Here is a 13,282-nt window from a genome sequence, read left to right as displayed (position 1 = left end):
TGCAGATTAAAAAATGCAAGCAGGTGTGAGTCAGTTCCAGAAATAGCAGGCTTTCTTAAACCTTGGGGGGACCAGCTGAGTTCATTTCTGTCTGCTCTGTGTCAAGCACGGTGCTAGTTGCTGGAGATACAGAGAGGGGACAACAGATGTGGTCTGTGCCCTCCTCTGGCTGACAGCCCAGTGTGGCGGGAAGTCGGGTACATAGGCAGGTTTACAGCATGGTCACTGCTACCTCGGGGAAAGAACAGGGAGCCGTGGGGGACATGGTTGGGCTTTAGGGATGGGACATGTTGGGGAGGGCATCCCAGAAGAGGTGCTGTTTGAGTTGAGATCTGGTGAGGAGGAAAGACATGCGTTCCTGTGCAAGGCGGGGGCCAGAGAGGCCAGTTAGGGGCTGCTGCGGTTGCCCAGCTGGGAGCACCCTGGGGGGGTAGGGGAAGTGGGAAGGGTTGGAGAGAAGGGGGTGGTCGCAGTGCTCAGGACGGGGAGCATGGGGTGGGCGGGGTAAGGGGGGTGAGGTCAGTTCTGGACATGCCGAGCTTGATGCCTGTGGGCCATTGGGTGGTGCACAGCTGCGGGACAAAGCCTGCTCGGGAGAAGGCTTTAGTGAGCTTCACACACACTCCCCAAGACAAAGGGCTTGCTGTGCAGCTTGCTTTTGGGTCCTTACACCAGTCATCCCATGGCTTCCGGGGCAGCTCAGTATGGGAAGAGACAAGAGGAGGGCGTGCTGGCTTTTAGAGGTATAGACACTCTGGCTTTGCTTGGATGGGAGCTGGTCTGCCTTGTCACACTTTATACTTACGAAGGGGGTTGAACAGTGGCTCAGTAAGTTCATGCACTGTCCCTGGCTTATTGTCACCTCATGAGAAGAGACAAGTGACAGATGGTGAGTTCTGGCTGTGAAGGGGGGGCTTGGGGGTGCATATGGGAACCCTCCCCCCAAATAAAATTCCCCCACGTGGGTCCTGGTGGAAAGGTTTATGATGCCTTCATTTGTTTAATGCTTGTCAAGATTGCCTGTCTTATGTATGTATGTGTGTATGTATTTATTTTTGGCCGTGCCACACGGCTTGTAGGATCTTAGTTCCCCGACTAAGATGGGGCCACTGAACCTGGGCCACTGCAGTGAAAGTGCTAAGTCCTAACCACTGGACCACCAGGGAATTTCCATATATTTTTAAAAAGAACACAACTCATTGCTGCTGATACATCTTACTGCATCTGGCCAGGTAGGCATCACTTGGTGGTTTTTTTTGTTTGTTTGTTTTTGTTTTGTTTTTTTTTTAGTTTTGGAGACTAGATTTGAAGGTCCTCATACCCCAGATAATTTCCAGCTAATGGAGTCTCTGAGTCTGTTTTTCAACATGAATGAAATGGTATCTCAGAAGTCTCTTTGGGAAGGTCAGAGAGTGAGGGTTCAGCAGGAAAATTTCCTCTTGGAGCTTGAGGACTCATGTCAGGGGACACTGGCTGTGCTTCTTTCTCAGTCTCTGTCCCTGGGGAGTGGTGAGCTGTATTTATTCCAGTTCTTTCTCTCTCTAGACAACAACTTTGTGCACTTCCTTTATAGCACTTTAGCATGTTAGGGCTGGAAAAAGGGCCTGGTGAGCCAGCTGAAGCCCCCTCTTGCTATGGAGGGTGAAGAGGCGAGCAGCACACGTAGTGTCAGTGGCTGAGCCGTCCAGGCTCCCAGGCTTTGCCGCTGCTCAGCTGCCTCCTGTGCACCTGGTCCTCGTGTGTCGGCCTCAGTGGGCCTCTGGCCGTCTCCGGGGTGTCTGTGCCCGTTATAGATGTGCCTGCATGCTCCTGCAGCTGTGAGCACCCCGGGGCCAAGGGCAGGTTTATCCCAGAACCTGCACAGACTAACCCAGAGCGCTGGGGGGAGACATCAGTGAACGGGTGTTCAAAGAATTGACCAAATGACTGTTTTGGTGCTGGTACCTAGTGGGCACTCCCAAATGTGAGTGCCCGTCCTCCACCCTCACCGCTGTATTCACTGGTCCTCGCTCAGAGGAGACCGGGCGGCGCCCAGGCGTTCTAGGGCGAGTGGGTGAAGAGCCTGACTGCACCCTCCATCCCTGTATTGCTCCTCCGTGAGATCCCGAAAACCCATTCAAGGACCAGCAGGGTGAAGCGGGGTGGGCGAGGACTCTAATACTTGTAGATGAAATCGTGGTGAGGATAAGATTTTAAACTTGTGATTAATGTATCTTGGGGGCTTTTGAAAATCAAAAGCCCCCAAAACACATTTTTGATTTTCATTTACTTAAGGTCCTGATGAAAATGCGTGCTGGTGTAGCTGAGTGCCTGGCGCTCGTGCATTCCTTTTGCGGGGTTTGCCCCACCGTTCAGGACAGCTGAATTCTGAGTCACGTTGGGATTCTGGTGCGTTAGAAGTAGGGTTTATGAGAGCCAGTTTTTGAAAACCAGGAGGTGAACAAAGTTCTGGAAAGGTATTTCCTCTGGCATTTGTTCGCCTTCCCACCCCTGCTCCTTGAGGGTAGGCACTCCTTTGCAAAAAAATAGCTGGTATTGACTAAGGTCACTTTGTACCCAGCAGAGCAGCATGTGGGGAGGTTTGGGGACAGCGTCCCTTGAACATTAGGTAAATAATCCTTAAGGCGGCTGGCACGGGCTGCGGTTTAGAAATGTGCATCCACCTGTGAATCTGCTCACAACGACAGACTGTTTATGAGCAGCATCTGTTAATGTGAGAAGGGGAGGGACTGCCCCATAGTAGCGGGATGGTAGCTTTCCGTGATGTCATTTCCATGTGGATGGAGCCTGCCTTCCCAGGGAGCTGGCTCTAGTTCTCCTCCATGACGGCACTCGCTGTCCCGGGTGAGACGGGAACCCATGGAAAGTTCTCCGGTATGAGGACACAACCGTTCAGGCAGGAAGAAAGGCATAACTAATTAATTTTTAATATGTACTTTTTAAAGATGACGTATTATTTATTTATTTATTTTCCACTTTGAAAGTGGGATATGTGAACTAAAAGAGTTAGGAAGGGCTTCCCTGGTGGTGCAGTGGTTGAGAGTCCGCCTGCCGATGCAGGGGACACGGGTTCGTGCCCTGGTCCGGGAAGATCCCACATGCCGCGGAGCGGCTGGGCCCGTGAGCCGTGGCCGCTGAGCCTGTGCGTCTGGAGCCTGTGCTCCGCAGCGGGAGAGGCCACAACAGTGAGAGGCCCGCGTATCGCAAAAAAAAAAAAAAAAAAGAGGAAAATACAGTTAGGAAAATACTGCAGAAGACCATTATTACTCATATGTCTCAAATGCAGGAATTTAATTAAAAACTTGGTCAGTTTATTTAACATTGTTTCCTCTTTTGAATTTTAAAAAAATCATCGTCATAAAGTAGGTATAATCCTGGCCCATCACAGAACTATGCTCAGAGTTGACATACTTAGAGACCAGAAAAGTTAGGACTGGACTCTGGTGGGTTCCAGAGCTGCAACTGCAGAGTGCAGGACCAGAAATGGGTATTTCACAATGAACTGCAGAGCTAGGGCAGGGGAAACTGGCCAAAAAAATCGCTTATCAGCTTTGCTCTAGTGAAACTTTAGTTTGTGGGTATGATAACTTGGGTGAGCAGTTTAGGCAGAATTAGTTTTAAGCCTGAAAACAAAGTCTGAGTCAAATAGGTCTTATATCAGTTACCAGACAAGGTGAGGTTTTGAAATTATCCAGGTTTGTGGCTTATGGGAGACTGTTGCCTTGGTTATCTGGATTGGATTTAGAGGTGAGCAAGGGGAAAGCCTGTTTCTGGGGACCCCTGGGGCAGTGGGGTATGGTGGATGGTCCACCAGCAGGGGTCTTTTTGAACAGATGGGGCTGGGGCCCTGGCCTCTGCCATTGCATGTCCCTGGTGTCTCTTTCAAAAACCTCTTTCCTCAAGAGTGAAATGTGTCTGTGTGTGTCCGGGGCCAGGGGGCAGGGGAGCTGTTGAGAGCTGGCACCAGCTGCATTTGAGCTCTGATTACATGCTGTTTTCCCAGTCCTAGACATTTGGTCTATGGGGCTCACACTTGTTTACTGCCATAAGGTGCAGAAGCCCAGAGTGGAGCCCAGGGTGTGAAATAGCACCACGTGATGGGCAGGGCTAGCTCCCCCTTCTCTCTCCTGTCTCCTTCAACGGTTTGGTCACCTTCCAAAAACCTCCTTGGCTTTGATTAGGGTACAGGAGGTCCACTTGTGTCTAATCAGTACCCTGTCCCTATGGGGGTGCCTTGGAGTTGGTGGACCGAGCATTTGGGGAAGCAGTGTGGCGTGGTGGGCACAGAGCAGCGGAGGGCAGGTATCAGACCCCAGGGCCACAGTTCAGGAGCTGAATGACCTCAGCCAGTTAGTTAACCTCTCTGACTTTGGTTTTCTCCTTTGTGAAATGGGGGCAATAACATCCATGTCATTTAGGTTGTTTATAAAGATTAAAAGAAGATGAAGCCCAGTGCCTGGGCGCTGCTTTCCTACGAAGGTGAAGGGTTCTCTGAGGGCAGGTTACGGTGGGTCATCTTAACTTCTAGGCTCCTGTGCATTCCTGGGTTTCTCTGGCTATCACTACAGCTCTCCTTTTAAATAAAAGTAGCTGTGTCTCATGCTCAGGAGCAGAGCGGATCTGGGCAGGAGCCTTTGGACTGACTGGGGCTGGCTCCCCATGAAGGGCAGGTGGGAGCGAGCCTGAGGTTTTTGGAAGGCACGAGAGTTCTGGTTCAGATCCTTGTCAGTGCTCTCGCCTGACCTTCCTGTCTGTTAATTCGGGCCCTTCTCAAGTCAGCCTCCGTGCGTTTGTGCACAGGTTTGTTCCTGCAGGTCTCCTGCCTGCTGTGCCTTCCACACCTGCTCCTCTTATCTTATCTCTGAGACTCCTGGCAGATCCCAGCTCCTCCCTGCCCCCTGGCCAGACTGCTCCCTCCCCACTCTGGGTTCTCCTGCTCCTTTCCTTTTTGTTTTTTGTTCAGCCACCTTATTTTACCTTATCTTATCCCTCCCAGCACACAGCTCCAGGTAGGTCTTGAGAAATGCTTGGGAGACACACCCCAACCCTGTGCAGCACCCTGTGTACTCTGGCTTTCCACTTCTTTGACCCTGACATAAACACGTTTTATGCTGTGACCCAGGAGAAAGAAGAGAGCGCATGCGCACGCGGAGGGGAACCAGGTTTCAGCCCCAGTCCTGCCCGCAGTGTGCCCTGATGCTTCCCTGTCCGACATCATGTTGGTGTTGTTTTTAATGCTGGTTAGGATTTTCCAAGTGCATTGCTCTGTGGTCTGGACTGCAGTTTGAAAACACTGGCTTGGGGAAGAGTTGAGTCTGAGGGCGGGCAGGGGCTCTGGTTGTCCCTTGGTGGGTGTCTGTCAGAGGCTTCATTGGGCAGAACAAGAGTGGCTGGGCAGGGACAGGCAGCCCCTGAGGAGTTGGGCTTGGGGCCCCTGGGTCCCTGCAGGGAACTGCTACCGGAGCAGGTGTTCCTGAAACCATGCACCTCAGACTGGGACTTGAACCCATGTGGCCAGGACTCAAACCCGGTCAAAACCCTGATTGGGACTTGAACCCATGCAGCCGGGACTCGAACCCGGCCAAAACCCACAGTCTTCCAACTGAGATCACACACCTGGTTTCAGGACTTAATGAAGCTCAGGTTCTTTTTTGTTGTTGTTGTTGTCGTTGTTTACCTATTTTATTTTTTACCTTTAAATCCTTTTATATACTGAACGATCTCCCTGTTGGTTTTCAGGGGGAAATCTTTTTATTTTTTAATTTTTTATACAGCAGCTTCTTATTAGTCATCGATTTTATGCACATCAGCGTATACATATCAATCCCAATCGCCCAGTTCATCACGCCCCCCCCCCCCCCCCCCCCGGCCGCTTTCCCCCCTTGGTGTCCATACGTTTGTTCTCTACATCTGTGTCTCAATTTCTGCCTGCAAACCGGTGCATCTGTACCATTTTTCTAGGTTCCACATACATGCGTTAATATACGATATTTGTTTTTCTCTTTCTGACTTACTTCACTCTGTATGACAGTCTCTGGGTCCATCCACGTCCCTACAGATGACCCAATTTCATTCCTTTTTATGGCTGAGTAATATTCCATTGTATATATGTACCACAACTTCTTTATCCGTTTGTCTGTCGATGGGCATTTAGGTTGCTTCCATGACCTGGCTATTGTAAATAGTGCTGCACTGAACATTGGGGTGCATCTGTCTTTTTGAATTATGGTTTTCTCTGGGTATATGCCCAGTAGTGGGATTGCTGGATCATATGGTAGTTCTATTTTTAGTTTTTTAAGGAAACTCCATACTGTTCTCCATAGTGGCTGTATCAATTTACATACCCACCAACAGTGCAAGAGGGTTCCCTTTTCTCCACACCCTCTCCAGCATTTGTTGTTTGTAGATTTTCGGATGAAACCCATTCTAACTGGTATGAAGTGATACCTCATTGTAGTTGTGATTTGCATTTCTCTAATAATTAGTGATGTTGAGCAGCTTTTCATGTGCTTCTTGGCCATCTGTATGTCTTCTTTAGAGAAATGTCTATTTGGGTCTTCTGCCCATTTTTGGATTGGGTTGTTTGTTTTTTTAATATTGAGCTGCATGAGCTGTTTATATATTTTGGAGATTAATCCTTTGTTGATTCGTTTGCAAATATTTTCTCCCATTCTGAGGGTTGTCTTTTCATCTTGTTTATGGTTTCCTTTGGTGTGCAAAAGCTTTTAAGTTTCATTAGGTCCCATTTGTTTATTTTTGCTTTTATTTCCATTACTCTAGGAGGTGGATCAAAAAAGATCTTGCTGTGATTTATGTCAAAGAGTGTTCTTCCTATGTTTTCCTCTAAGAGTTTTATAGTGTCTGGTCTTACATTTAGCTCTATAATCCATTTTGGGTTAATTTTTGTGTATGATGTTAGGGAGTGTTCTAATTTCATTCTTTTACATGTAGCTGTCCAGTTTTCCCAGCACCACTTATTGAAGAGACTGTCTTTTCTCCATTGTATATCCTTGCCTCCTTTGTCATAGATTAGTTGACCATAGGTGCGTGGGTTTACCTCTGGGCTTTCTATCTTGTTCCATTGATCTGTGTTTCTGTTTTTGTGCCAGTACCATATTGTCTTGATCACTGTAGCTTTGTAGTATAGTCTGAAGTCAGGGAGTCTGATTCCTCCAGCTCCATTTTTTTCCCTCAAGACTGCTTTGGCTATTCGGGGTCTTTTGTGTCTCCATACAAATTTTAAGGTGTTTTGTTCTAGTTCTGTAAAAAATGCCATTGGTAATTTGATAGGGATTGGATTGAATCTGTAGATTGCTTTTGGTAGTATAGTCATTTTCACAATATTGATTCTTCCAGTCCAAGAACATGGTATATCTCTCCATCTGTTGGTATCATCTTTAATTTCTTTCATCAGTGTCTTATAGTTTTCTGATACAGGCCTTTTGTTTCCCTAGGTAGGTTTATTCCTAGGTATTTTATTCTTTCTGTTGCAGTGATAAATGGGAGTGTTTCCTTAATTTCTCTTTCAGATTTTTCATCATTAGTGTATAGGAATGCAAGAGATTTCTGTGCATTAATTTTGTATCCTGCAACTTTACCAAATCCATTGACTAGCTCTAGTAGTTTTCTGGTGGCATCTTTAGGATTCTCCACGTATAGTATCATGTCATCTGCAAACAGTGACAGTTTTACTTCTTCTTTTCCGATTTGTATTCCTTTTGTTTCTTTTTTTTCTCTGATTGCCAAGGTTAGGACTTCCAAAACTATGTTGAATAATAGCGGTGAGAGTGGACATCCTTGTCTTGTTCCTGATCTTAGAGGAAATGCTTTCAGTTTTTCACCATTGAGAATGATGTTTGCTGTGGGTTTGTCATATATGGTCTTTATCATGTTGAGGTAGGTTCCCTCTGTGCCCACTTTCTGGAGAGTTTTTGTCATAAATGGGTGTTGAATTTTGTCAAAAGCTTTTTCTGCATCTATTGAGATGATCATATGATTTTTATTCTTCAATGTGTTAATATGGTGTATCACATTAATTGATCTGCGTATATTGAAGAATCCTTGCATCCCTGGGATAAATCCCACTTGATCATGGTGTATGATCCTTTTAATGTGCTGTTGGATTCTGTTTGATAGTATTTGTTGAGGATTTTTGTATCTATATTCATCAGTGATATTGGTCTGTAATTTTCTTTTATTGTAGTATCTTTGTCTGGTTTCGGTATCAGGGTGATGGTGGCCTCATAGAATGAGTTTGAGAGTGTTCCTTCCTCCACAGTTTTTTGGAGGAGTTTGAGAAGGATAGGTGTTAGCTCTTCTCTAAATGTTTGATAGAATTCACCTGTGAAGCCATCTGGTCCTGGACTTTTTTTTTTGGAAGAGTTTTAATCACAGTTTCAATTTCACTACTTGTGATTGGTCTGTTCATATTTTCTATTTCTTCCTGGTTCAGTCTTGGAAGGTTATACCTTTCTAAGAATTTGTCCATTTTTTCCAGATTGTCCATTTTATTGACATAGAGTTGCCTGTAGTAGTCTCTTAGGCTGCTTTGTATTTCTGCGGTGTCTGTTGTAACTTCTCCTTTTTCATTTCTAATTTTATTGATTTGAGTCCTCTCCCTCTTTTTCTTGATGAGTCTGGCTAATGGCTTATCAATTTTGTTTATCTTCTCAAAGAACCAGCTTTTAGTTTTATTGATCTTTGCTATTGTTTTCTTTGTTTCTATTTCATTTATTTCTGCTGTGATCGTTATGATTTCTTTCCTTCTGCTAACTTTGGGTTTTGTTTGTTCTTCCTCTAGTTCCGTTAGGTGTAAGGTTAGATTATTTATTTGAGATTTTGCATGTTTCTTGAGCTAGGCTTGTATAGCTATAAACTTCACTCTTAGAACTGCTTTTGCTGCATCCCATACGTTTTGGATTGTTGTGTTTTCATTGTCATTTGTCTCTAGGTATTTTTTGATTTCCTCTTTGATTTCTTCAGTGATCTCTTGGTTATTTAGTAATGTAGTGTTTAGCCTCCATGTGTTTGTGTTTTTTATGTTTTCCCCCCTGTAATTCATTTCTAATCTCATAGCATTGTGGTCAGAAAAGATGCTTGATATGATTTTAATTTTCTTAAATTTACTGAGGCTTCATTTGTGACGCAGGATGTGATCTATCCTGGAGCATGTTCCATGTGCACTTGAGAAGAAAGTGTAATCTGTTTCTGGATGGAAAGTCCTATAAATATCAATTAAATCTGTCTGGTTTATTGTGTCATTTAAAGCTTCTGTTTCCTTATTTATTTTCATTTTGGATGATCTGTCCATTGGTGTAAGTGAGGTGTTAAAGTCCCCCACTATTATTGTGTTACTGTCAATTTCCTTTTTTATAGCTGTTAGCAGTTGCCTTATGTATTGAGATCTCCTATGTTGGGTGCATATATATTTATAATTGTTATATCTTCTTCTTGGATTGATCCCTTGATCATTATGTAGTGTTCTTCCTTGTCTCTCATAACATTCTTTATTTTAAAGTCTATTTTACCTGATATGAGTATTGCTACTCCAGCTTTCTTTTGATTTCCATTTGCATGGAATATCTTTTTCCATCCCCTCACTTTCAGTCTGTATGTGTCCCTAGGTCTGAAGTGGGTGTCTTGTAGACAGCATATATATGGGTCTTGTTTTTGTATCCATTCAGCAAGCCTGTGTCTTTTGTTTGGAGTATTTAATCCATTCACGTTTAAGGTAATTATCGATATGTATGTTCCTCTGACCATTTTCTTAATTGTTTTGGGTTTGTTTTTGTAGGTCCTTTTCTTCTCTTGTGTTTCCCACTTAGAGAGGTTCCTTTAGCATTTGTTGTAGAGCTGGTTTGGTGGTGCTGAATTCTCTTAGCTTTTGCTTGTCTGTAAAGCTTTTGATTTCTCCATCGAATCTGAATGAGATCCTTGCGTGGTAGAGTAATCTTGGTTGTAGGTTCTTCCCTTTCATCACTTTAAGTATATCATGCCACTCCCTTCTGGCTTGTAGACTTTCTGCAGAGAAATCAGCTGTTAACGTTATGGGAGTTCCCTTGTAAGTTATTTGTCGTTTTTCCCTTGCTGCTTTCAATAATTTTTCTTTGTCTTTAATTTTTTGCCAATTTGATTACTATGTGTCTTGGTGTGTTTCTCCTTGGGTTTATCCTGTATGGGAGTCGCTGTGCTTCCTGGACTTGGGTGGCCATTTCCTTTCCCATGTTAGGGAAGTTTTTGACTATAATCTCTTGAAATCTTTTCTCTGGTCCTTTCTCTCTCTCTTCTCCTTCTGGGATGCGTATAATGCGAATGTTGTTGCATTTAATGTTGTCCCAGAGGTCTCTTAGGCTGTCCTCATTTCTTTTCATTCTTTTTTCTCTATTCTGTTCTGCAGCAGTGAATTCCGCCATTCTGTCTTCCAAGTCACTTATCCGTTCTTCTGCCTCAGTTATTCTGCTATTGATTCCTTCTAGTGTAGTTTTCATTTCAGTTATTGTATTGTTCATGTCTCTTTGTTTGTTCTTTAATTCTTCTAGGTCTTTGTTAAACATTTCTTGCATCTTCTCGATCTTTGCCTCCATTCTTTTTCCGAGGTCCTGTATCATCTTCACTATCATTATTCTGAATTCTTTTTCTGGAAGGTTGCCTATCTCTACTTCATTTAGTTGTTTTTCTGGGGTTTTTTCTTGTTCCTTCACTGGTACATAGCCCTCTGCCTTTGCATCTTGTCTATCTTTCTGTGAATGTGGTTTTTGTTCCACAGGCTGCAGGATTGTAGTTCTTCTTGATTCTGCTGTCTGCCCTCTGGTGGGTGAGGTTATCTAAGAGGCTTGTGCAGGCTTCCTGATGGGAGGGACTGGAGGTGGGTAGAGCTGCATGTTGCTCTGCTGGGCAGAGCTCAGTAAAACTTTAATCTGCTTGACTGCTGGTGAGTGGGGCTAGGTTCCCTCCCTGTTGGTTGTTTGGTGTGAGGCAACCGAACACTCAACCCAACACTGGAGCCTACCTGGGCTCTTTGGTGGGGCTAATGGCAGACTCTGGGAGGGCTCACGCCAAGGAGTACTTTCCAGAACTTCTGCTGCCAGTGTTCTTGTCCCCATGGTGAGCCACAGCCACCCCCTGCCTCTGCAGGAGACCTTCCAACACTAGCAGGTAGGCCTGGTTCAGTCTCCCCTGGGGTCACTGCTCCTTCCCCTGGGTCCCTATGCGCACATCAGTTTGTGTGTGCCCTCCAAGAGTGGAGACTTTGTTTCCCCCAGTCCTGCATCAAATCCCACTAGGCTTCAAAGTCTGGTTCTCTAGGAATTCTCCCTCCCGTTGCCACACACCCACGTTGGGAAGCCTGACGTGGGGCTCAGACCCTTCACTCCAGTGGGTGGACTTCTGTGGTATAAGTGTTCTCCAGTCTGTGAGTCACCCACCCAGCAGTTATGGGATTTGATTTTATTGTGATTGCGCCCCTCCTACCGTCTCACTGTGGCTTCTCCTCTGTCTTTGGATGTGGGGTATCTTTTTTGGCGAGTTCCCGTATCTTCCTGCCGATGATTGTCCAGCAGCTAGTTGTGATTTTGGTGTTCTCACAGGAGGGAGTGAGAGCACGTCCTTCTACTCTGTCATCTTGGTTCAGGCTCTGAAGCTCAGGTTCTTGATGTCTCATCGCAGGAAGAATTCAGTGAGAGAGAGTGGATTTATTTAGAGAGAAACACACTCCACAGACAGAGTGTGGGCCATCTCGGAAGGTGAGAAAGGCACCAGGGTATGGGGTTGTTGGTTTTTATAGGGGTGGGTAATTTCATAGGCTAATGAGTGGGAGGGTTATTCCAGCTATTTCAGGAAGGGGCGGGGATTTCCAGGAATTGGGCCACGGCCCACTTTTTGATCGTTATGGTTGGTCTTGGAACTGTCGTGGCGCCTGTGGGTGTGTCATTTAGCTTGCTGATGCGTTACAGTGAGCGTATACTGAGGCTCAAGGTCTAGTGGAAGTTGACTCCTCCGCCATCTTGGACCCATTTGGTTCTAATCAGTTTATGTCATGTCCTTGGGCTATGTCATTCTTTCAGAGGTTGTGCCTTGCTCCCTTCCCTCCTGTTTCATTCCTTCCCCAACCTACGGTTTTGGTCCAGAGGGAAGAGCTCTGGACTAAATCAGGACACCCAGATTCAAGTCCTGGTTCTGCCACTTGGTGGCTGAGAGACTTTGGGCAAATCCCTTCACTTGTCTGTGCCACGAGGTGGCTGTGAGGCCCAGGTGAGGAAACATGGTCCAGGCGCACAGCCCTGACTCCACGGACTCTCTCTTCCTGCTCGGCGCCCTGCCGTGTGGGGAGTCACTCAGTTTACCTTGAACTCTGGGCCCTTCCTCTCTTTTCTCTCAGTCAACCTGGATCAGAAGGGGAGGTCATTGGAAAAACCAAACAGCCATAGTTTGGGGTAGAGGTGGCCCGTGTGAGTGTGACGCTGTGTGAGGCGTGGAGCCCCGACCCTGACTTGGCCCACTCTCTTCCAGCCCTGAAGGATGGCTTCCATGTTGGGGGACACCATCATGGTGGTCAAAGGCCTTGCCAAGCTGACCCAGGCGGCCGTGGAGACCCACCTGCAGCACCTGGGCCTCAGCAGGGAGCTCATTATGGCGGCCAGGGCCCTGCAGTCCACGGCCGCAGAGCAGATCCGCATGGTCTTGGGGCAGGTGCAGGTAAGGAGGCCAGTTGGCAGTGGGCGGGGTGCCAGTGGGAGGGGGCCTTGACGTTTCACCATCCAAGGGGAGGGTTTTAAGCAAAAACGAGTGCTGGAGCTGTGGTTGTCAACACGGCCTGCTGTAGCAGAGCGCCATCCACCGTGGCATCACCGGCATGGTCCCCACCCCTGCTCCTGACAGTCTGGGGGCACGGGGAGGGGGCGTGTGTGTGTGCGCCTGGGCATGTGTATGTTGGGAGCTGTGCTGCAAGGGTGCCCTGCTGCCGCACTCCTCCCATTTCTGCTCTGACCTTCTGGACAAGGACACGCACGCTCCTCCAGGCTGTGGGACATCCCAGCCCGCCGGCCTCTGGTCATTCTCAGAGTTAAGATTCCCATCTCTCCCCTCATGCGCTCTAAGGGTCCAGTGGAGGTACTGTGTCTCTCTCTCTACACAGATAGCTTCAGCTTGCAGAGGGGTTCACACCTGTGACCTCTTACAAGCCTCACAGCTGTCCTGGGAGGGGTGCAGACCCAAATGCTTCCCCCTTTCTCAGATGGGGAAACTGAGACTGAGCAGTTTGATGTGATTACTGATTGACAGCACC

At 46.7% G+C, this 13,282-nt stretch overlaps 1 protein-coding gene across 7 annotated transcripts in view; it reads left to right on the top strand.

Moving 5' to 3' along the window:
* Positions 1 to 13,282, top strand: part of COQ8A (coenzyme Q8A) — a 50,685-nt gene that overhangs the window by 15,494 nt on the left and 21,909 nt on the right. For 5 of the 7 annotated variants that reach the window (XM_032648951.1, XM_032648942.1, XM_032648946.1 and 2 more), the window contains exon 2: positions 12,508 to 12,693. The exons of 1 other annotated variant lie outside the window; for it this stretch is intronic. In XM_032648951.1, coding sequence (XP_032504842.1) covers positions 12,517 to 12,693 — 177 coding nt within the window. In that variant the 5' untranslated portion in view covers positions 12,508 to 12,516. Of the gene's footprint in view, positions 1 to 1,210; positions 1,233 to 12,507; positions 12,694 to 13,282 lie in introns of those variants that run through there. One more of the 7 variants, XM_032648972.1, reaches the window with a different exon arrangement.

This window comes from Phocoena sinus, chromosome 1, assembly GCF_008692025.1.
Source record: "Phocoena sinus isolate mPhoSin1 chromosome 1, mPhoSin1.pri, whole genome shotgun sequence".
NCBI lineage: Eukaryota > Metazoa > Chordata > Mammalia > Artiodactyla > Phocoenidae > Phocoena > Phocoena sinus.
Note: the sequence above shows the minus strand (reverse complement) of the source record. Positions and strands in the feature narration are given on the sequence as shown.